The 24,148-nt window shown below is 46.0% G+C and overlaps 1 protein-coding gene across 1 annotated transcript; it reads right to left on the bottom strand.

Annotated features, from left to right (window-relative positions):
* Nucleotides 1-960: 960 nt before the first annotated feature.
* Nucleotides 961-4,449, bottom strand: LOC542749 (annexin p33). The gene is made up of 5 exons (NM_001112258.1): nt 4,290-4,449; nt 3,987-4,132; nt 3,654-3,872; nt 2,649-2,861; nt 961-1,483 (listed from the first exon to the last, which is right to left on the bottom strand). Exons 1-5 carry the CDS (start codon nt 4,363-4,365, stop codon nt 1,193-1,195), a joined length of 945 nt encoding a protein of 314 aa, NP_001105728.1. The 5' UTR covers nt 4,366-4,449; the 3' UTR covers nt 961-1,192.
* Between the last annotated feature and the right edge of the window lie 19,699 nt (nt 4,450-24,148).

Raw genomic sequence — 24,148 nt, 5'->3', positions numbered from 1 at the left:
ATGGAGTGGTGATGTATCAACCCATTCTATTCCACAAACCAAATAAAAAAGTGAGGAGTGAGAAGATGGATCATTTCATTCCTCAAACCAAACATCCTCTAATTTTATCTTCAATCTGTTGATCAAGAAGATCAAACACGTTGTCCATCAATAAGGTGCACTCTGGATCGTAGGCTGCTCGATATGCCAAATTGAGAAGCTTTTGAGAGAAGTATCTGTAGTGGTGCATTGCATCAAACTTTAGGTTTTCAATTACAATTCTACCATTCGTCTTCTATAGTGCCACTCTGTGCTTGTCGTAGGCAATTACTTGATATACATCAAATCAAGAATTTTCAAAGCATGAGCATGTATTATATCAATTCTATTAAAATAAGTTGTAACTAAGGGTGACAATAAGCTCTAAATTTTACACTATAAGATTTAAAGATCGAATCGGGTTAGGATCGTATCCTATTTCTATTCATTTTTAAATTAAATTTTATTTAAGACCCTAATATTTTGTGAAGAATCATTTGGATCATGATCTATTATCACTCCTAGTTGTAACTGCATATAGATGTTTGGTCCAAAGAATTACCAATAAATTTGTACTCCCCCGTCACCTGGTAGCAACAAGGTATTCATTATTTCCATCCAAAACCTTAGTGCATGCTTTCGTAGATCTTTCATGTTGACCTTAAGCTTCGGCTACCTCTAGGACCTCTAGGGGTAGTAATTGATTACGATCTAAATATTTCTTTACAATTTATTTAAGCCCTTAATTAATTTTAGTTTAATAGAAATATAACTTGATCCTAGTCCGATCCTTAATTTTAGTATAAAATTTAGAGACCATATCCGATTTGCCAGCCTCTGCCATCATATGGTGACTCTGCCATCATATGCAGCATGTAAGCTATTAGCACATCTCTTATCTTATCTCTTATTTTAAACTTATGCAATCTACTAAAGACAGCCTTAGACACAAAAACTTTCTCGAGGTTCCACAACTTAGACACAAAAAAAGGGTTCATTCGTCGAAAGCACAGTAACTTATTTATCACCACTGGTCCACTGCTATGCATGCTGCAGCGACAGTACCAGGACCGAAGAAACAGCCTCACGTACAGCTAGGCAATCAGGTTTATTACGATCACGAACAAACACCACGGCGCCGGTCAGAAAGGCACCAGCGCACCAGTACGGCTCATCACTCCTGCCCCAGGAGCGCGAGGAGCATGCTCTCGTAGTCGCCGGAGGTGTCCCCCGCGACGGCCCGCTCCAGCGGCACGCTGTTCCTCTTCTGGTACGCCTCCTTAATCAGTTTGAGGTCCACCTCAGCGCGGGTGGTGATGACCCTGGTCAGGGAGTTCTCATCTGTGCCTAGCCCCGCTATGGCCTGCCTAGCCACCTTCTCAAAGTACCTGTCAGGGCAACTGAAGCACCGGATGATCGCCCGCAGCGTTCTGAGGTACTCGTCCTGGGGGTCAGCCTTCAGATCCTGTGAATCAGAGCTTATTAGAAAGTGTCTTACCATGGAATTACTAGAAATTAGGTGGCGTGTCATGCATTTTTTGGTGTTGTTGATAATACTAGGAGACTCGCGGAATCGGACATTGGTAGGTCAAGCAAATGATGAGTACTATTGTGCAGAAATGAAACTCTAAAAGCAGCAAAACAGCAAAGTGAACCATGACAAAGCGCACTTGTGAGACATCCACCAAATGTGCTGAATGAGATTTGAGAGCTGATAAACTTCCCATCTACTATCATTAAATCTGATTGATAAGAGTAATACTTCCTTCTAAGATTTAAGTAGCAAGGTAATTTTGAAGTGGTAGATAGTAATAATATTATTTGCAAGAAAATTGCTATTTTCACAGACATACATTCCAGCACCAGATGTTATGGACTATGCGAAAGAGTGATCATGCTAACAATTTTTTCAGCAGAAATTAGGAAGGCGTCCTGCCACTCAATATAGACTTGAAAAGATAATGCATATATCTACATATGAATTTGAAGCTCATTCTCTTAAAAAGACTTGAGGAAATGTGGACCCATTAAATGATCAAGAAAAGAAATTTCGACTACAGTTGTATATACAGTTCTGAACATGGATAGCTTTGATAGAGCGTCATGAAAAGTCTATGCCAAAGGCCAAACAGAACAAGCTGCGGATGATAACAGACCAACAAAATGATCGATCTTAATGGACAAAACAACACAAGGCAACTGATCCAGACATAAGGAACATAGAAATTATCAAAACTGGGTCTGAACACTAACTATTGGATGAGGTTAATCTTGATGAGAACAAAAACTAAAATGAGTAAACAACTTGCTCAATCTCACACATGGTCATTACTAGTTAGACGAATGGATTCATCAGTGTATTATAACACAGTGTAAGAACAGAGAGTATATCGGTAAGAGCATGTGAGCTTATTATTCTGCTTCAGAATATGAAGGAGCGATTTTTATTCATGTGGATCATTATACATGTAAACAAGGGACAGCATGCAATGTTAGTATGCATCTTACAAATTTGGTAAATGAATGCAATGCAGAAGCACATATAAGCAGGACAAATATGAGAATAAGGTCACATCTTGTACGATTTTATAAAGCAAAGAACAAGATAAGTTGATGAAATATGTATGCACCTTGTTGATTCGGTGGCCAAATGCATCATTGTAATGATTGAATGTAGCAATCAGCTGAGGTTTGCTCCTAGTGGTGAGGATTCTGATGATCTCATCATCACTGTAAGCCTTGTGATGGATCTTCTCATGAAGTAGTTTGGCTTCTGAGTGTGCCAACCTTGTGTTGACCTCTGGTCCATCATAGCGGTAAGTACTTACAAGTGGCACCAATAGCTGAAATGAAAAGAAAACAAAGGTTAGGTGCAGTCACAAAATCTGGCAAATTTTCCCCTAGCAATCTTTTTCCTTTTGTTGAAAGCTCAGGGAGCTTGCAAAATCTAGAATAAGGTTCCCAAAATATTGATATGAAAATGAGTGTGTCATCTTCTAAACTAGTAAACCCTAGCAATACAAATATAGCATATATCTATATCTAACCTTGTTTTACGATTGACATAAACAAAATCAAGAAAAAACATGGTGGGTTGAGGGCATCAGATTTTGGAAGAATAACTGAATTTTCATTTGAGCTTTGCCTTAAAGAGGCTAAAAAACTGCAACTTGAAGTGTTACATTGTACAGATCACGAGCATGCAACAAAGGCAAAAAAGTCATATATATTATATATTTCATATAGAACAATCTATATGGATGTGAGCACGATACACAGCTGGATCCAACAACTTAACAATCCGATACTGAATATATTTCAGATCCACCAACCTAGTTAACATTTCATTACACGGTAGGCCAAAATTCAACATCATAAGCATTGCATTTAATGATTCTGAACCTCACCTATCAACTTTGTAAGCGCAAATCATAAATTCACATCTCCATACACGAAATCAACGTTCAAGAAACGAAAATCAACAGATAAGGTTCGATCCATATTCAGTTACCATTGGCCAATGTAAGCAGGTACCATTTCCAACAAATCGCACACGGATGTACCAGATCGAGATATCGAGTCTGATTCTACAGGCAAGGAAAACAGGCGAGAGTGCGAGACCAAAAACGCATCACCTTGCGGAAGTCCCCAGTGACGTGCGCAGCGATGTCTTCCTCAAGCGAGCGCTTGAACCGCTCGTGATAAGCCTGCCTGGTCGCGAAGATCTGCGCGGAGGTGCGCGTGCAGGCGATCTCGACGAGCACACGGTTCCCGGGCTTCCACTTCCGCGCCGCCTCGTTGGCCAGCACCGCGTCGCGCTCCGCTGGGTCCAGCGTCCACAGGATCACGGCCCTCTGGTCCCATCACAACCCGGTCAGAGGGAGAGAGAGAGAGAGATCTGGAGACGGTTGGTCGCGCAGAGGGAGATGCCCGCGCATGTGGAAATGATCATTGGTGGGTCGCTTTACCTCGAAGTCGCCGGAGATCTCGTCCGTGATGGAGCGGAGGAGCTCCTCGCCGTAGGCCTCGGCGTAAGCGCGGCGGATGGCGCGGCGCTGCGCGGCGTCGCGGTGGCCGAGGATGGAGATGATGAGCGCCTCGTTCGTGCCCCACCCTGCAAGCCAGGGGGGAGACAAACGCACCGTCAGATGGCACGTTCGCGCGTTACGCGGCGAACGTACGTCGCGGCCTCGCAACCATCCCACGGACAAGAGAAAAAAAGGATGCAAAGCATCACGCCAAGACAAGGTTAGGAGAGTGGAGGCACTGACCTTGGAATGCTTTGCGCAGCTGGTCGCAGTCATCGGCGACGGGAGGAACAGTGGCTGGGACCTTGAGCGTTGCCATTCCCGGTGAATGTGACGCACTGATGCGGGATCGAGGGGGAGCAAGGACAGGGGAGAAGTGACAGGCGCAAGCCTGCATATAAAATGCGCGGAGATGATGGGGAAGAGAAGGCGACCAGACGATAAACATGCATCCTCTCTTAATCCTTACTAAATAAAAGAGAAAAAAATATTTATTACTGTCTTTTATCTGTATGTATTTACAGCTTTACACCTTTACACCTTTATCAAGAGAAAATGGAAAATAAGGTGTGATTGGTTACTTTAGTTATCCTCCTAAACTTATAACTAAATTTTAGTCTCTAAAATTTCTATTTGAAAGTCCTAATTTAGTTAAAGGGTGTTTAGTTTTTATGGACTAGTTTTTAGTCCATCTATTTAGAGACTAAAAATAACTAAATTTTGTTACTAAAGTTTAGAAGATGAGAACTAAACGTTCTCTAAGTTTTTTGTAACTTTTTACGCCTCTATTATTGATTGGAGGGTTCAAGTTCCATATCTAAGATATATGATGATTTCGTTACTCAAACATCAACATGTTATGAGCTATGTGCCTATGTTCTATTCCAACATGGTTGTGGATCTAATTTGCACTAACTTTGCATTAATTTGGCAGGTCCCCGACGTAGCCAAATTGTGCTATACAACTGGTTTCATTTCTGTCCGCTGAAACAAAAAAAACACAATAGATCGTTCTTGATCCACTTTCAATCTCTAGCTTAATAGATCTGTTCAATCTATGTTCGATTCTTACGATCAGATGTATGAACAGTATAGTGTAGATTAAATTCTCTCGGTTAGATTACTTTCATAGTTGTGCGCTACCGCTAGCCACGCCTGTTGTGTGGGTTGTTGTGTCAGCAGTGGCGGATCCAAAAATAGATGAAAAGGTGGGCTGAATTATGTATTGAAGAGACTAAACATAGCCCCACAATGTGAATTAACAGAACCCCTAGAGAGGATGTGGGAATTACAAACTTTTGTGGGATTGCTACGTATCGTACACATGGAAAATGGCGGGATGGACCTGTAGCCTGTTATGCATCAGCAATTATGGACTTTCTTCCCATTACTATGCTAAAATTACTACAAAATATTATAGAGTAACAACTTTATCAAAATATAAAACTAAAATTCTAATAGAAAAAGGGGCTAAAATAAAAAAAAAATCATAGCTGCAACGCCTCCTGCGTGGTGGCTGGAAACGAAAAGCGGTGTCATGCGTGCTTCTTCTTCACCTTCTCAGCACACTGCGGGGAGCGACACCACATCGAGTGTGACTGCGTAGATGGAAAACAAAGACCATATAGATATATGTATGTAGCGGGCTAACGGGTAACCATATAGAGGGCATGTTCACTTTATAGATCATCTTTGTGATATGGCAGGCCGGGCATAAATGACAGAAGCAGGAAAGAGCAGAGTTCTAAGAGACACGAACTGTTGGACCGTCCTAGATCCGCTTCTGGCCGTCAGTCATGCCCGTCATGCCCGTGCGTCTCCAGCAAGGTTTGCAAAACCGGTAAAAACCAGCAGTAAATCAGTCGGTTTACCGAAACCGCGCGGGTGCGGTTTTGGTTAACCGGCGGGTTTTTTTTTCAAAATTCGTTTTAAATTCAAAAAATTGAAAAATTCATAAAAACCGAAAACCGCAGGTAAACCGTTTTTTGGACCGGTAAACCGTTATTTTACATCGATAAACCCCAATTTTTGCTGGGAAACCAGATTTAATGCCACAATTAAGTATTTAGTGGTCAATTTAGGTATATTAGTCTTGTTTAATGTCATATGTTATATGTGAAGATGAAACCCGTAGCTCAAGTCAAGTTTAGGCATTTAGTGATCAATTTCGGTTTTATTTCCTGTTCAAGATAGAATCCATGGATCAAGTAGCTTTAGTTCTTCTAATAAGTATCCATCTAGAGAAGACTCAATCTAGAACCATTAGCTCCCGTTCTTCTGTACGTGTTTCTAAGATCTGCTGAATCAGGAGAAAAGTTTAACACTTGGTGAGGTGCACATGCAATACACAAACACCAAACACACATACCAGTATGTTTTTTTGCTTTGTGGATAAGTATTTGTTTGTCGTTCTTGTTTTCTCGCTAATGTATCTCATATCTTTTGTATAGACCTATCACTATCACTATGATGAATTGGAACAATATCACGATATTTCTAACATGCCTAAATACTATCACCGTGACTCTATGTTCGAACCGGTTTTGAGCCGGCGGACTGTCCGGCCCTGAGGCCGGACGGTCCGCGGTCCGGACGGTCCGCGCCTGTGGGCCGGACGGTCCGCGCGTGCGCAGAACAGATTAGGGTTCCGAGTTTTGTGCTACGGTTGTTAGCTATATTCGCGGGATTAGCTCGGAATCAGTTGTGTAAAGGGTCCAGCCCCCCTCCTCTATAAATAGAGAGGTCTACGGCCGATTTGTAATCATCAACAATCGAATCAATACAACTTTTATTCGCATTTTATTCTAGGAGTAGTTCTAGTCTAGTTTAGGTTTAGCCTCTCAATCCCCAAATTCTCCGCCTCTCCTCGACTCTACGTCGATTAGAGGAGTCTAGGTCGGTCTATCCGAGCCTAGACACCACCTAGGATCTCTACTCCCCGACGGGGTCCCTCCCGGGAGCGAGATCCAGGCGCCGTCGGCGATCTTCCGCCGTCCCTGCGTACGCGCGGACCGTCCGGCCCCAGGGCGCGGACCGTCCGGCCGTCAGGCAGGAGCCCTAGCCGCGCACCAAGCCGCGGACCGTCCGGCCCCAGGCCGCGGACAGTCCGCCCTTGCGCAGAGAGCACCACCGCGCCTCGCACTAGGCCGCGGACCGTCCGGCCCCTGCGCGCGGACCGTCCGCCCCTGTGCAGAAGGCACCGCCACGGTTCTTGTTGAGTGTTTGGCGCTCCAAAAAGGCGTCAACATACTTTTTGGCGACTCCGCTGGGGACAACATATCTAAGCTCATCAAATCGGCCCTCAATGGCCGGTTCAAGGGAGAGCTCTGATATTTCTCCAAGCAACATCATAGAGCCGACTTGGGAAACCTTGCCGGCTGACGAGCAGCTCCAGTTCGAGGAGCACAAGGAGCGGATGATCCAGGAGGCGAAAACAAAGTTCTTGGCCAACTTCAAAGTGGACAGGAACAACAAGGTCGTCCGACATCGGGCGACGGATCCGGCTTCGCTCCAACCCACGCCAGATATCCCCAATGTAAGTAATACCAACGATCTGCAATCTCTTAGAAATTATGTAGAAGATCAGCGTGAGCAAATGCAGAACATCATAGGGGGTATGCAAAGCGATCTTAAGAAACTAGTGCGTGCATTTGATAAATCTAGTATCACAAATTTTCCTTCGCACGAGGTTGAGTTAGGAGGTAACACGCGTAACACATCGGCTACAGGTTGTCACGACCAGTCACAACCCCTGTATGGGATGCCGATGGACACATACCCTGAGCAACCGCAAATCGGCAGTAAATCAGCCGATCTGCACATGCCCGGACCGTCCGCACGTGAGCGCGGACCGTCCGGGCCAGCAACAGTCGGGCCTATTTTTAATGAGTTACCTAGATATGCGCCCGAGCCACCACACATGGCACAGAACCCAAACTACCCAGTCGGACGGTCCGCATACAACGACGGACGGTCCGCATATAACCACGGACGGTCCGGGTACGTATCCGGACAGTCCGCGCATGAGTCTTTTGAGGAGGATTACATGAATCCTCGCCCGTCCCAGCAACACTTCCCATCACACTATGCAATGCACCAGCCCATTAATTCAGGATCCAGAGCCCAGGAAAGCTTTTCGGCCCCACCTAGAAGGCCGGAAAGAAACGATCAAACCTATGAGCCATATAGGGCAAATGGAAATGCACCACGTAGCTCAAACCAGTGGGGGGAACGACAACATACCAACATGCAACCAGCCCCACCTATGTTTGACCAGAGAGCCGGTGGTCTTGCACCGGCTGCCATTGATATAGTGAGGGAAGAAATAGCCGGGGCGTTCCGAGATAAGCTCGGAGTAAGCATGGTCCCTGGGGGGCAATCATATCGGAAACCTTATGACAGCCGATTTGATCACCACCCATACCCACAGGGAACTAGAATACCCGAATTCGCAAAATTTTCGGGTGACCAAGGGAAAAACACGCGTGAACATATAGGCCAGTTCTTAGCACAATTGGGAGAATTGGCCGACACTGAGGCATTTCGCGTACGTTTATTTTCATTGTCGCTAACAGGAACCGCGTTTGCATGGTATGCCACTTTACCTCCTAATTCCATTTCATCATGGGGGGATCTAGAACAAAAATTTCATGATCATTTTTTCTCCGGTGACTATGAGTTAGATTTGGTAGATTTAGTGTCGTTGCGACAGACAAAAGATGAATCGGTTAACGATTACATCCGGAGATTCCGAGATACAAGAAACCGATGCTTTCAAATTCATTTAGCAGAGAAACAGCTAGTAGGATTAGCCTTTAATGGTCTGCGATATTATTTAAAAGAAAGATTAGAAGGCATCCAATTCTTTACACTAGCACAATTACACCAGAGAGCTTTGGCTTGTGAAAGCCGAAGCAAAGAAACTGCTAAAACAATTCGTCACAACGTACATGTAGTAGAATGCGACCAAAGTAGCTCAGAAGACGAATCAGCAGAGGTGTATGCTGCTGAAATGGTTTGGCCAAAGCAGGCCAAATCTTCGGCTTGTGCCTCCTTACAGCCGGTTCAAAAGAAACGGCAAGAGGAGGTTAAGTTTACATTTAATGTTGGTAAGTGTGATAGAATATTTGATGAATTACTTAAAAATGGCAACATTAAAATAAATCACACTGTTCCATCCGCCGACGAGCTAAAACGTCGTGCATATTGCAAGTGGCATAACTCATTTTCTCATGCCACTAATGATTGTAATGTATTCCGTCGACAGATTCAATCGGCCATTAACGAAGGACGATTGAAATTTCAGGAAATGCAGGTGGATACAGAGCCCTTTCCGATGAACATGATTGACTTCGAGGGCAAGAAAGTCCTAGTTCGGCCAAACACAGCCGATAAAGGCAAAGAGATAATTATCGGCAATGCTAAAGAGGCCGATGGGGATCGTAAAGTTTCTTGCAGGAAAGTGGTGGCCGAGAAAACTCCCGATGGAGGGGAGACCCTAAAGGTGACCATCACAGCCTCCAGTACCGGGGGGCAAGCGCAGACAGGGAGACAGATGCAGGAGCCCGTGCTGCGTATCCCGGACGGTCCGGCACGTAGGCGCGGACGGTCCGGGACCCCACCGGACGGTCCGGAGAGCTCCGGCGGACGGTCCGGCCATACTCAGGATTCACAACGTCCACGTACTTTCAAACCACGACGACCAGAGATAGGTACGTGGAAAACAAATACATTTAAAGCAGCTGGTCGGTTGGTTAAAGCCGGCCCAACTTTTGATCAATTATTGTCTAAATACGTAAAAAAGAAGGCCGGCCCCAGTGACCGGCCAACAAAGCGACCCCGCTCACCCATTCATGAGCAGCGCCAGGTTAGGCCGATTGGACCACCCCACCAATCGGAAGAAATGAAAGGTCATACTATACAAGTGAGACCTAACATACCGGCATGGACACCTCCACCTCCATATCCACCTATGCCATATCCGTACACATATTTACCTCCGCCATATGTCCCAAATCAAATGTGGGGCATGCCACCATATCCATTTGGGATGCCACAGTATCCCGCCTGGAGGACACCCCAAGCATCTGTTTTCAACAGGTTGACGCCACCAGTACAAGACCGGTTGAGCACTGCTCAATCCGGTCACCAGGCACAAACCCAACAGGATTGCCGGACTACTCGGCCTTCAAGGCCGACCAATCCGGCAGGGGGGCATATGCCTGCAGCAACTCAAAAAACAACAAAAGGGGACATCATCAAAATAGGCACCGCAGATGTTGTCATACAGGGAGACAATAAAGGGCCGATGATTTTTGGCGAATCGGCCAACGCAACCGAAAAGGATACGGCTACCATCAAAACAGCCGATCCAAAATACTCAATGCCTCGATGGTGCCCAGCAGGATTGACACGATCCCAAAAGAGAAAATTGCAGCGCCTAAGAGCAAAGGAGAGCCAGGAGAAAGAGGCGGAAAAGACATTTAATGACACACATCCATTATACCCGCCACCACAAAAGAAATGGAGACCGAAGGCCGTTGAGAAAAAACAAACGGCCATAGAAATAGAAAGTCAATCTGCACCAAGCGCGGACCGTCCGGCCACCCCACGCGGACAGTCCGCCGTTCACCAGGAAGTCTCTGGACAGCCTGCACCAGGCGCGGACCGTCCGCCGTTCACCAGGAAGCCTCCAACGACACGACAACATCAATGGAGGAGGACGACCTGCTGGGAGAAGACCTGGTCGACTACGAGGCTTCTCCAGAACGCCCAGGTATGGATGTAAATATTATTACATTTTCTGCCGATTGTACTATTATCGGCGACGATGAACCTGTTGTTGCCCAGTTTGATTTTGGTCCTAAAGAAGCCGCCTTTACTAAACCAAAGGAATCGGTAAACCATTTAAAGCCGCTCTTTGTGCGCGGCCACATTGATGGGATACCGATTGCTAGGATGTTGGTAGATGGAGGGGCGGCTGTAAATCTGATGCCTTATTCATTATACAGAAAATTAGGTAAACAAGATGACGAACTTGTCAAGACCAACATGACCCTCAGCGGTGTTGGAACTGATAGTTCGATCAAAGCCAGGGGAGTCACGTCCGTTGAATTAACCATCGGGACTAAGACCCTTGCTGCTGCATTCTTCGTCGCTGATGTAGAAGGAAATTACAGTTTAATCCTAGGCAGAGATTGGATTCACGCCAATCAATGTATACCTTCTACATTACATCAAATGCTGATACAATGGGTAGGCGATGACATAGAACAAGTACATGCTGATGTATCGGCCTGCATCGCTGTGGCCGATGCCCCTGTACTCTGGACTTATGAGACTGCTACATGTCTCACAGGAGTAGACTTTTCTGATTATCAATTCATAAGTATAGATAAGAAAGGTTTCATTCCTGTAATGCTAGAGCCGATGGAGAATCGGCTAAATCCTAAATAAAGTTAAATGATGAATACACACAAAGTTCATGAGTCTTTGGTCACAGACAGTTCGGCCGCCAAGGCCGGATGGTCTGGTCTTTCACAAAAGAGTTCGGACTTTAAGACCGAACATCTACCACAACGAAAAGACAGTATTACGGATGATCCGGTCCCCGAGACCGGAAAGTCCGCCATCACACAAAGATCATCTGATTCCTCTGTGGGGGACATGATAGAGGAATTCAGAGATCTTGATAAACTAGGACAGGGGTTTACATCGGCCGATCCTTTGGAGGAGATTGACATAGGAGATGGTAAAACTCCACGGTCGACTTTTGTAAACAAGACCCTGGAGACCGATTCTAGAAATGAGATGATCGGTCTATTGAAGGAATATTCAGATTGCTTTGCTTGGAATTATACTGAGATGCCTGGATTAAGCCGAGAGATCGTAGAGCATCGGCTGCCTATTAAACCTGGTTTCAGACCTTTCAAGCAAAGAGCCAGAACATTTCGTCCGGATCTTCTCCCACGCATCAAGGACGAAATCCACCGACTACTGGAAGCTGATTTTATCAGACCTTGCAGATACGCAGAGTGGGTCTCCAATATTGTGCCGGTGGAGAAGAAGGAGACAGGTAAACTTAGAGTATGCATTGATTTTCGCAATTTAAATAGAGCAACTCCTAAAGACGAATATCCCATGCCCATAGCCGACACATTAATCAATAATGCATCGGGAAATAGAATTATTAGCTTCCTTGATGGTAATGCCGGATATAATCAGATTTTCATGGCCGAAGAAGATGCGTCTAAAACGGCCTTTATATGTCCAGGCTTCATTGGTTTATTCGAGTGGGTTGTCATGACGTTTGGTCTGAAAAATGCTGGTGCTACTTATCAGAGGGCTATGAATTTGATCTTCCATGAATTGTTAGGAAGCACCGTGGAAGTTTACATTGATGATATTGTAGTCAAATCGGCTGAGTTTAGTTCTCATATAGCTGATTTGCGCAAAGCCTTTGATAAAATGCGTCGGTATGGTTTAAAAATGAACCCACGTAAATGTGCTTTTGGAGTGTCGGCTGGTAAGTTTTTGGGATTTGTCATCCATGAACATGGTATAGAAATAGACCCTGACCGAATCAAGTCTATTCGGAATGTGGGGCCTCCGACGTGTAAGGTCGAAGTGCAGAGGTTTCTCGACAAGGTGAATTATTTACGAAGGTTTATTTCTAACTTAGCCGGGAAGATTGATGCCTTCACCCCTATCCTTCGGCTTAAGAATGATGCTGAATTCACTTGGGGGGCAGAGCAGCAGGAAGCATTTGATCTCATTAAAAAATACTTGTCTTTGGCTCCCGTGTTAAGAGCACCACAAGTAGGAGCACCATTCAGATTATACATTGCAGCTGAAGACAAGGTTATTGGGGCTGTTCTGACACAAGAAACTGAGGGGAAGGAGCATGTGGTGACATATCTAAGCCGAAGGTTGGTGGATGCTGAAACAAGGTACACTTTTATTGAAAAATTATGCTTATGCTTGTTTTATGCATGCACCAAATGTAGATGTTATTTACTGTCTAGTCATTGCACTGTTTCTGGTCAAGCCGATGTAATCAAGTACATGTTGCATAACCCAATTATGAGTGGTAGAATTGGTAAGTGGGCTTATGCACTCATAGAGTATGACTTGGCTTATGAACCATTGAAATCTATGAAAGGCCAAGTCGTAGCGGATTTTATTGTAGAACATCGGGTTAATGATATTCATGAACTAGACATATCATACCTCACTATTACTCCTTGGACTTTATATTTTGATGGATCGGTTTGCAATGAAGGGCAAGGAATTGGCATTGTGCTTGTTTCACCAAGTAATGTCTCCTTTGACTTCTCTAGCCGATTGGAAACGTATTGCACTAATAATCAAGCTGAATATGAGGCCCTCCTATTCGGTTTAGAACTGTTAAATGGTATGGGAGTAAAACATGTGAAGGTGTTTGGTGATTCTCAGCTAGTTGTCCAACAAGTGTTAGAAGAATATCAATGTCTTGATGGTACTCTAAATAGCTATCTTGAGAAATGTTGGAGCATAATCCATTCTTTTGATGAATTCAGTATTCAGCATATCTCTAGAGTTGAGAATCATAGGGCTAACAACTTGGCACAAGATGCATCAGGTTATCGGATAAAGAGAGGGAAATTTCACAAAACTGAAAATCTGATAACCAGTGCAGAGCCAAATTCCCAGGTCGCGGACCGTCCGCGTGTTGACGCCGGACCGTCCGAGGTTACCAGAAAGGTTCTCTTAATCGATTCGGCTGACAATGAAGCTGATACAAGTGATTGGAGGACACCTATACTTAATTATTTGCAAAATCCCAATATTAGGACAGATAAGAACATTCGGCGAACAGCTTTCAAGTATGTTTTGATGAGTGATGAACTTTACCGCCGAACGGTTAATGATGTCCTGCTTAAGTGCTTGGGCCCAGATGATGCTATATTAGCCATGGCCGAAGTACATGAAGGGATTTGTGGTACCCATCAATCAGCTCCAAAGATGAAGTGGTTGTTGCGAAGGTCTGGTTTTTATTGGCCTAGTATGACAGCTGATTGTTTCAAGTACTACAAGGGGTGCCAAGTGTGTCAAAAATTCGGCGACCTACAGTTGGTCCCTGCAGCCGAATTACATCCTATCATCAAGCCTTGGCCATTCAGAGGATGGGGATTAGACTTTATTGGAGAAATTCATCCTTCATCATCAAAGGGGCATCGGTTTGTGTTAGTTGCCACTGACTATTTCACCAAATGGACTGAAGCCGTTGCTCTAAAGAACATGACGCACAAGGAGGTAATTGAGTTCATAACTGAGCATATTATTCATAGATTCGGCATTCCCCAGACCTTGACCACAGATCAAGGTACTTCTTTTATGTCAAAGGAGGTACGTGAATTTGCTGAATTATACAGAATTAAGCTGCTTAATTCGTCTCCATATTATGCTCAGGCCAATGGACAGGCCGAGTCTAGTAATAGGACGTTGATTAATTTGATAAAGAAAAAGGTATCTGATAATCCTAGACATTGGCATAAGATTTTGTCTGAAGCTTTATGGGCTCATAGAATATCTAAGCATAGTGCTACTAAAGTATCTCCTTTTGAGCTTGTCTATGGGCAGGAAGCAGTGTTACCTGTGGAAATAAGTTTGAATGCTGTCAGGTTTGCCAGACAAAATGATCTAACTACTACTGATTATTATAATTCAATGATGGATAATATTGATGAGGTGACCGACAAGAGGATGATAGCTTTGGGAGCAATAGAAAAGGACAAGATCATGGTAGCTAGGGCCTACAACAAGAAGGTCAAAGCAAAATCATTCCAAGTGGGAGACTTGGTATGGAAGACCATTCTGCCTCTAAGGAATAAAGACCGAAAGTTCGGGAAATGGTCGCCAAGCTGGGAGGGTCCTTATAAAGTGAAACAGGTGATGTTTGGTAACGCTTATTTACTACAAACATTACAAGGCAAGGATTTACCTAAGGCTTTGAATGGGCGTTTCCTCAAACAGTATCATCCTAGTATGTGGCAAGATGCCTAAGAAAACCGATGTGATCACATCGAGTTAGTTGCTTTTGGTTCGCCCAGCTCCACCAAAAGGCAGGGGAGCATATGTTCGAACCGGTTTTGAGCCGGCGGACTGTCCGGCCCTGAGGCCGGACGGTCCGCGGTCCGGACGGTCCGCGCCTGTGGGCCGGACGGTCCGCGCGTGCGCAGAACAGATTAGGGTTCCGAGTTTTGTGCTACGGTTGTTAGCTATATTCGCGGGATTAGCTCGGAATCAGTTGTGTAAAGGGTCCAGCCCCCCTCCTCTATAAATAGAGAGGTCTACGACCGATTTGTAATCATCAACAATCGAATCAATACAACTTTTATTCGCATTTTATTCTAGGAGTAGTTCTAGTCTAGTTTAGGTTTAGCCTCTCAATCCCCAAATTCTCCGCCTCTCCTCGACTCTACGTCGATTAGAGGAGTCTAGGTCGGTCTACCCGAGCCTAGACACCACCTAGGATCTCTACTCCCCGACGGGGTCCCTCCCGGGAGCGAGATCCAGGCGCCGTCGGCGATCTTCCGCCGTCCCTGCGTACGCGCGGACCGTCCGGCCCCAGGGCGCGGACCGTCCGGCCGTCAGGCAGGAGCCCTAGCCGCGCACCAAGCCGCGGACCGTCCGGCCCCAGGCCGCGGACAGTCCGCCCTTGCGCAGAGAGCACCACCGCGCCTCGCACTAGGCCGCGGACCGTCCGGCCCCTGCGCGCGGACCGTCCGCCCCTGTGCAGAAGGCACCGCCACGGTTCTTGTTGAGTGTTTGGCGCTCCAAAAAGGCGTCAACACTCTAGTAATATTTTCTTCCAGCTGTTGATTTTATATCGCTACCTACCCGAAACAATTACTATGTGAACGCCGCTCGGGAGAAAAGAAACTAGATATTTGTGAAGAATATTTTTTAGCTGTGAAAATCTCTACTATACTTAAAGCATCAGTTTCAACGTTCGCACCGCGTCATCTTTTTACAAAAAAAGTCCCTACATTTCTTCCAAATTAACTTAGCGTAAAATGTTAAAAAGCGGTGCAGGAGGTGGGGATTCAACCCACATCTTGATGGAAGAAGGGTGGGAGACACTAGGCTTAGCTGTCTAACCAGTAGAACATCGTGCTTAGGTGTTTATAATATTGAATATAAATTGTACATATGTATTTATGATTTTTTGTAAAATAAAAAAAAATAATCGTGTCGGGCCGGACCAGCACTACGGGCCGAGGCTACGGCCCAAGCACCGCACGATGCTCGTGTCGGGTTGGCCCAGACACTATTAAATGGGTTGTGCCTCGGGACGGCTCGCCAGACACGGCTCATTTGGCCATCTATACCTCTGCACGATAATGACGATCCTCGCCTCAGTTGTCACCATCTTGTTCGCCATTCTACTTCTTTTCTCTCTCTCATCATGCCTCCACCTCCGCACCACTCCATTCTCGGCAGAAGGCGTAGGAGCATGCGCCTCCTCACCGTATTTGTCCGACACCAGCCCCGACACCGACTCGCGCAGTGGCTATTGCAGTCCACGAGGACGTTTCACATCATGCGCGCACCATCGTTTTCGCCGTCGTCGGACGTCCCGTTCGTCTTCCCGGTCTTCGTCATGTTCTTCCTCCCCAACCTGCTGGCCTCGCCTACGGTCGCAGTCGCGAGCCGACCAACGCTCGTCGACGCGGGTACGACGCGAGTCGGTCATGCTCCTGGCCTTTCTCTGTGCGTGCCGTCGAGGAGGACATGGTGGCACCTGTCACGCTTAGGTTATCTAGGCGATGAGGAGTCCAGGTCTGAGGTATTGGACAACCAAGTCTCATAGCGTGGCAGGAGTCGGTATATTCTACGGAGTTGGTGGTGGTGTTGTGTCGCTTCGGCGGGTCCAGGGCTGGGAAGACACTCGCATTCTCTAGCCCTTCTCGGATTGACGCTTGGTGCGGGTGCCTCTCGGTTTGGAGCTGCTCCGGCTGGTCTTCTTTCTCCGCTTGCGTGTTCTCTCCCTATATATCTAGTGGTGTACTACCTATGTCGGCTCTAGATGTTCAGGTCTTCGTCGTGTCCTTCTTCGGCAACGAACAGGTATGTTTGTCTCTTCCCTTCCCCTCCTGCTCTACGAAACCTTGTAAGTGGGGAAGGCGAGGGATTGAGATCTCTGATTTGCTGTCTATGGTATCCGTGCGTTTATAGAAAATATTATACGAAGAGCGGAGACAATCAATAAAAAATCTTGAGTTCTTTTTGGTGAATAATTTATGTGTGTATTGTTGTGAGCCGTCGCACGTACGGTTATCCGACTTAGATGCACCAGTTTAGCAAAAAAAAAAAAAAGAAAGCCAAAAACATCAAGGCAAGGCTCACCGAACGATCCGTCTACAAAGCTCGAATACTACAACCTGAACCATCAAGAAACCGAACAGGACAGTTATTATACTATCCTCTGTGTCTCGTGGACCACGACGACGGTGTGCGTGCTCTGAGGAGGTGTTCTCTTACTGGCCACCATGGACGCCACGGCCTTGGCCCACACCAGGAGCTCTCGCTTCATGCGCTTCTCGTCGCCCCAAATCATCGGATCCACCGGCCGGTCCTTCTCCGTGGCAAGGAACACCACCGACACCTCCCCGTCGCCGGCGGCGCCCGCTGCCAAGAACTGCAGCGGCCGAAGCACCGTCTCCGCTTCCACAGCCATCGATGATCCGCCCACCCGCGCTCGCACCACACAACCTCCAGGTGGAGAGAGAGCTGCCTCCGATCGAACTCGACTGTGAGCACCGTGTGCTCGCTGATAAGAACGCAGCGACGATGCGATCGTCGTTTATGTAGTAGGATAGGAGAGGGCATATGTGTGCTAGGCGAAGGATATTGGCACGAGGAACTCGCTGCGCCGCCGTCGTCGTCGTCGGGTGTGTCAATTTATACACGGGCTGGGCACGAACCTGAACCACATGCGCTCCGGCGCGGCTCGCGTACTATCCGGCGGGCATCGATACAGCGAGTGACTCGGAGCGCGCCGCGTTTGCCCGGGCGGCGGGCGCTCAGATCTGGTTGGGCCGTCGCGTTCCGGGGCCGGTACGGTGGTATCTATGCCGCATGGAACGTGACGGCATGGCCACTTGTGTTCGGACAGCGACCGCTCTAGGCTCCTGGCTGTGGCTGCTAAACGGCGCACACCTGCGATCACGAGTTCACGACACGGATCTCGACACGAGGCGCAAAAGCGAACGTGCCGTTATACCGGCATTGGACATTTTATCTACGTGCTGCTAAGTGCAATGCCAATGACAAAAACTATAGTTCTTTTCATCAATACGTAAAGTATTTGCTCATCATTTTAATCAAGATAAGAAATGCTTGATCATATAACCCACACGCTTCTATCGAACGGCATATGAGATCTACAGGATTACAGATTAGATCATCCTAGCATACGAGGTATAAAATTACCTCAAAAGGTAGATAATTGAGATATAGTGTGAACACAAGGTTGATATGTGCCCTTATTGTTTGAGTTGTGATGAGTGGTTGCAGTGGCGGACACACGACGAACATTTATAGGGGGCCAAAAAACCACATGAGAAAATTAAGTAATACCATAAAAAACTAATTTTGCATTCAATTCAAGTTCTATATCTATACATGATAAAAGATTAAAGAAGATAACTATATGAACAAAATAATAAAACATATCGTTAATTTTTTGCTAACCGAATCGAAGTCGTGTGTACCTTGTCGAATGTCTATCTCCTCGAAGGGTAGGGCACTAGGAAAGGGGCAGGGTCACACGACATCTTCAGTTGAGAGCCAGAGCTCGCTGGTTCACCCAAGCTCGTCGACCACCGAGAACGGGTCGCATCGTCGCGGCAAGCGAGATCGAGGCTACTGGATGGGTCAGCGTCGCGACGACAATGAGCGGGGCAGGGGCACTGAGAAGGGGGGGCATCCGAAAGGACTGGATTGAGCAATGTCGGGATGAATGGGGATGGATAGATAGATGCGAGAACTAGGATGAGGAGAAGGACAGATCAGAAGGACTAGCCTGATCCGACGAGAAGGCCTAGAACATGACTGTTTTAACCCATCAATTTTTTTTCTATATTTAATAGTAGATATACATTAGGTATAAGAGGTTATAGAAAATTGAGGGGGCATGGCATACTTTGCCCCCTATGGATCCGCCTCTAAGTGGTTGTCAACAAGTAGCATCTTGTGTAAGTCAGTTGGACTAACTAGAGTGTGAGGTTGTTGCTACAACATGTATCTCGGCTTGTGATGTGCAGGTGTGGAGTCAGAAGATAGTGGTCAACGTCATAAGTGAAGGTCATGCGGGTTCGTGATGATGGACCGAGAGCAGTGAAGGACGAGCGCTGAGACTTGATCAAGAGACTGGAGAAGGTGGGCGACCAGATGTGATGAATGACACCTAGGGACACGGACATACGCGAGGACATAGAGGAGTGGATCGTGTCGCCGATGTGGTTGCGGACCGGCGGGACACATCTCCAGGACATGGGGGATGTGTATGGAGTACGCTAAACGCGGAGGTTTCAGTGGTTGAGCCTCAAAACCACCCATCGCTACAGTTTGCTGGTTTGGCTGGGTTTGAGCCTTAAAACTCGCTTGTACTGTTCCGCAGGTAATCAAGACTAAGCAACTCTGTGAAGAGTGCGTGACCATCACACCGAAATTCTAGGAGTTGGTCCATTTTGCCCTTGGTTGAGTGGATATGCTTTATGTATCTAGACATAGTTTAGTAAAGTAGAATAACCCTATATAAATAGGAGGGAGGACTCAATGGTTTAGCCATCTCTTTTAGCATTTCATTTCGCTCATTTAGCTTGTAATCCTTCCCTTTCTGTATAGCTAGAAGATCCTTAGATGCTTTGAACCACAACATATAAGTTCTTGGATTTTTGAGGAAGTGTGACCGTAACCACACTCAACCCTCGTAGTGTTTCACCTTGTGCAAAATCTGATGGTATTAGATGTTGAGTTGCTTCTTCTCCCGAAGAGCTAGAGCTAGGAGAATCGGTAGGATTACGAAAAATCGTAAGCCCGCCACCAGAACCGGAGTTGCCGAAGGTGCCCAGAGCTCCTGCAATAACTCCCAAGAGGAGAAGGATGGCTAGCGTGCTGGACGCTATCTTAGAGTCGACAAGGGCGTCAACTCCTGCTCCTGCAAAGGAGACTGCCGAAGCTGCTACAACTCGTGTTGAAGCCGAAGCTGGGCCCTCAGTGCCCATTGAAACAGAGCCTGTTGGAACTGGACAGTGTATTGAACAGGGACCTTCGGACGTCGGTCTGGTGCTGGAGAAAGAAGACGCGCCCGAGAAGGTTGAATCTCCGACTCCCGAAGCGTCTACTGAAGAGCTAGACTTTATTATTCGACACACTTCGGGTAAAAAATTATCGGAAGAGGAAATTGTGGAAGCCAAACACTATGCCCGGGAACTAAAGTACCTGAAAGGGTCCCTGGTGTATAATGGCACCAACGAAGATGACTTTCTGTACTGCCTCCCGGATAATAAGGAAATATCTGTTTGCCGGGAGATGGCAAGAAACATAGGATTTCCGAAGCTTGAAGTTGGCCTCTCTGCTATGTCGAAGGATGACCTCGCAGAGAGCCTCACTTACATTAGTCTGAAGGTACAGAAGTTGTTGACTTATAAGCAAATTATTTTTATGTCTTTTACTCTTGTGCTGATCCTTTGTCTCCCCCTTTTTTTGTAGGGCTTAATTTTGAGCAACGCTTTAAGAGCACAAAAGAATGCTGAGGATGAAAGTTGCCAAATAGCCCTTGGTAACCTTCGGTTAGAGGTTATCAAACTGAGGAATGAAGCCACAGAGAAGGATAAAATTCTGCTTTCCTTGATAGACAGGGTAAAGGCTAGCGAAGCCAATCTTGCTGCACAGTCTGAAGCTCATAGAGCTGAAATTGAAGACTTAAAGAAAAAGTTTGCGGAAAAGAACGAGGATTTTGAAGTAGCTAAAGCAAAACAAGAAATAAGTGAATGGACTAGCGCAAGACTACAAAAGAATGTAGATGAGCTTCAGAAATCGAAGGAAAGATACTACGAAAAATCCTTGGATTATGCTAAGAAGCTGAAAGATAGTTTTGCAAGGGTGGGTGCTTACCCATCTAAGCAAAAATTTATTGGAGGCGATCCCGAAGGAATCATCGAGTGGATCGGCGAAGAAGCTGAAGCCTTTGATGAAATACTTAGCGATCATGATGACTTTTGCGCCTTCGGTGGTGCCAGAGGGGTTGCAGCAATTTTAGAAAAATCTGGGTGTGAACATGTTAAAGCTGCAACCCAGACGGAGGTCGTCTTCACTGTAGAAAACACGAAGGACCCTTTGGCTGAGGCTACTCTGATGGGCATGAAATTATACTCCAACGTTTGGATAAACGGCGGCCGAGAATTAGCCGACGAAGCTATAAAGAAGAACGAGAAAGAATCCCACGAAGCCCGAGAAGAAGCCAAGCGAGCCGAAGAGGCTGCTGAGCGCGCAAGGCACATAGGTATTGTAATTGTTTCATAGCTTCAGTATTTTTTCTGGCTTTGGATTAATAACTTATTACTTTTACTATAGCTGAACTTTCACTGCCACCCGAGCCCTATGATCCCGAAGCCAATCCAGCCATGAAGGCGGCGCTAGAAACCATAAGAATAGCCAAAGAAGCTATTGATGAAGCTGTCAACAAACTTTTGAATGAAGCTGCGGAGAAAATTTTAAAGGAAGACTAGATTTTCATGTAGTTGAGAATTGTAACATTTGGGAAATGTATTATTCGTGCACAAGTTAAACATTGTATATCTGTATGTGTATTAATGTAATATATTTCTTTGCGATGCATGAAATTTGCGTACATACCATTTTTGAGCCTTCGGCGAAGAAACACCTTCCCTTCTTTTCATGCTTCGTAAAGAGAAAACCCTTCTATAGTACAGTTGTATGAGATTATCATTACCGAAGATGTGCTTTGTGCTCCAACACACTGTTTCATTCATCGTATATTTTGAAAGAAGCAACTTTCCTTCTGCATGATCTTGCTGCTGATGTGACATGATGTATGATGTAATGCTATGCGGAATGATGCGATGATATGATGCAACATGATGCAACATGATGTTTATGTCGAAGACATATACCCACACGGAAACATTCCCAGACTCTGCATCCCCTTAGGGACGTTTTTTGAGTCTCTTCACCTTATATTTCGGTGGCATTTAAGCTCTGCATCCCCTTAGGAATGACTTTGGAGCTTCTTCACCTTCTATTTTGGTGGCATTTAAGCTCTGCATCCCCTTAGGAACGACTTTGGAGCTTCTTCACCTTATATTTTGGTGGTATTTTGGCTCTGCATTCCCTTAGGAACGACTTTTGAGCTTCAGGACTTACTCTGCGCTCTCTTAGGAACGACTTTTGTGACTTCGGCACTTACTCTGCGCTCCCTTAGGAACGACTTTTGTAACTTAGGAATCTTGTTAAGGGGATGCATCCCACTTGATGATGTGACGACGATATTATTACATGAAATTGGAATTTAATCCTTCGTGAATTGTTTTTCTTACAAGAAAGTAAAATGGCAGAAAAAACAAAGATGTGCCAGTGTAGGATATTCTTCAGTAAATGTGCTTGGACTCGGGCACAGTGCTATTGACTGTGCGAGCTTCGGACTCCTCCCGAAAATCTCGCTGTTGCTGAGCGTGTTGATGCCCTTCTGGCTGCTGGCTCCAAACCAGAGTAGGTGCTAGTGGTGGTGGTGGTGGGAGTTGTGCCCAGGAAGCTTAAAAATGGCTTGCCGAAGCAACGGAGGCCATAGGCTGCTGGTTGCCTACGTACTCTGGGACGTATGGAGAATAGCATGAAGCGGTATGCAGAATCTGCTTCGGCTGATTCTGTCGTGCCTCAGCTTCGGCAATCTCTTTCTGCTTCTAAATCGTGACTTGGCACGTTCTTGTGGTGTGGCCTTTATCTTCACCACAGAACAAACAAAACAGTCTCCTGGGCTAATCTCCATATCTTCCTCCGAAGCTTCTGCCCCCTCTGCCTCTTGGAGCTGGTGGCCTGAAGAAACTTTGTTGCGCCCCTGATGATTGGGAGGTATGTTGTTGCCTTTGTGTTTGGCTTCCCCTGTCATCACTTGGGTTGGTACTATGGATTGACCTGACATGCCAGGGGTGGAATCTTCCTCCGAAGCCCCTAGCCATTTCAGAGTATCTGTAAGCTTCTTCCCTTCTTTACCGAAAATCATTGTTAGCTCTGATATATTCATCCATTTTCTGGAGAAGCTTCTCCAAGGTTTGTGGTGGCTTCCTTGCAAAATATTGCACCGTTGGTCCTGGTTTGAGCCCCTTGATCATGGCCTCAATGAAAATCTCATTGGGCACTGTATGCGACTGGGCTCTGAATCGCAGGAACCTTTGGACATATGCCTGGAGGTACTCTTCCTGGTCCTGTGTGCACTGGAACAAAGCTTGGGCAGTGACTGGCTTCATTTGGAAACCTTGTAAGCTAGTGACCAACATGTCTTTTAACTTCTGCCATGACGTAATTGTCCCTGGTCGAAGAGAAGAGTACCAAGTTTGAGCTACGCTTTTGACTGCCATGACGAAGGATTTTGCCATGACTGCAGTATTGCCTCCATATGAAGATATGGTTGCTTCGTAGCTCATCAGGAATTGCTTTGGGTATGAATGCCCATCATACATAGGAAGCTGAGGTGGCTTGTATGACGGCGGCCACGGGGTAGCCTGCAATTCTGCTGCCAAGGGAGAAGCATCATCAAAAGCAAAATTGCCATGATGAAAGTCACCGTACCATTCATCATCATTAGATGGATTTTTCTGACGAAGCTCCCTGTGCTGGGGCCTTCGGTCTTGGTCATCCTGAGTGAGGTGACACATTTCTTCGGTGGCTTCATCGATCTTCTTCTAGAGATCAGCGAGTCGAAGCATCTTTTCTCTCTTCTTTTGCACCTATTGATGGATAGTGATAGTCGCCTAGAGGGGGGGTGAATAGGGCGAAACTGAAATTTATAAATATAAACACAACTACAAGCCGGGTTA

The sequence above is a fragment of the Zea mays genome, chromosome 6, assembly GCF_902167145.1.
Source record: "Zea mays cultivar B73 chromosome 6, Zm-B73-REFERENCE-NAM-5.0, whole genome shotgun sequence".
In the NCBI taxonomy this organism is placed as follows: Eukaryota; Viridiplantae; Streptophyta; class Magnoliopsida; order Poales; family Poaceae; genus Zea; species Zea mays.
This window is presented reverse-complemented; position numbering and strand designations above follow the sequence as displayed.

Coding starts and splice junctions, on each gene's coding strand:
- LOC542749 (NM_001112258.1), bottom strand. CDS start 4,365: ATGGCAACGCTCAAGGTCCCAGCCACTGTTCCTCCCGTCGCCGATGAC. Junction 4,133..4,289: donor GCTGCGCAAAGCATTCCAAG/GTCAGTGCCTCC, acceptor CCTGGCTTGCAG/GGTGGGGCACGAACGAGGCG. Junction 1,484..2,648: donor TTGGCCACCGAATCAACAAG/GTGCATACATAT, acceptor TCTGATTCACAG/GATCTGAAGGCTGACCCCCA.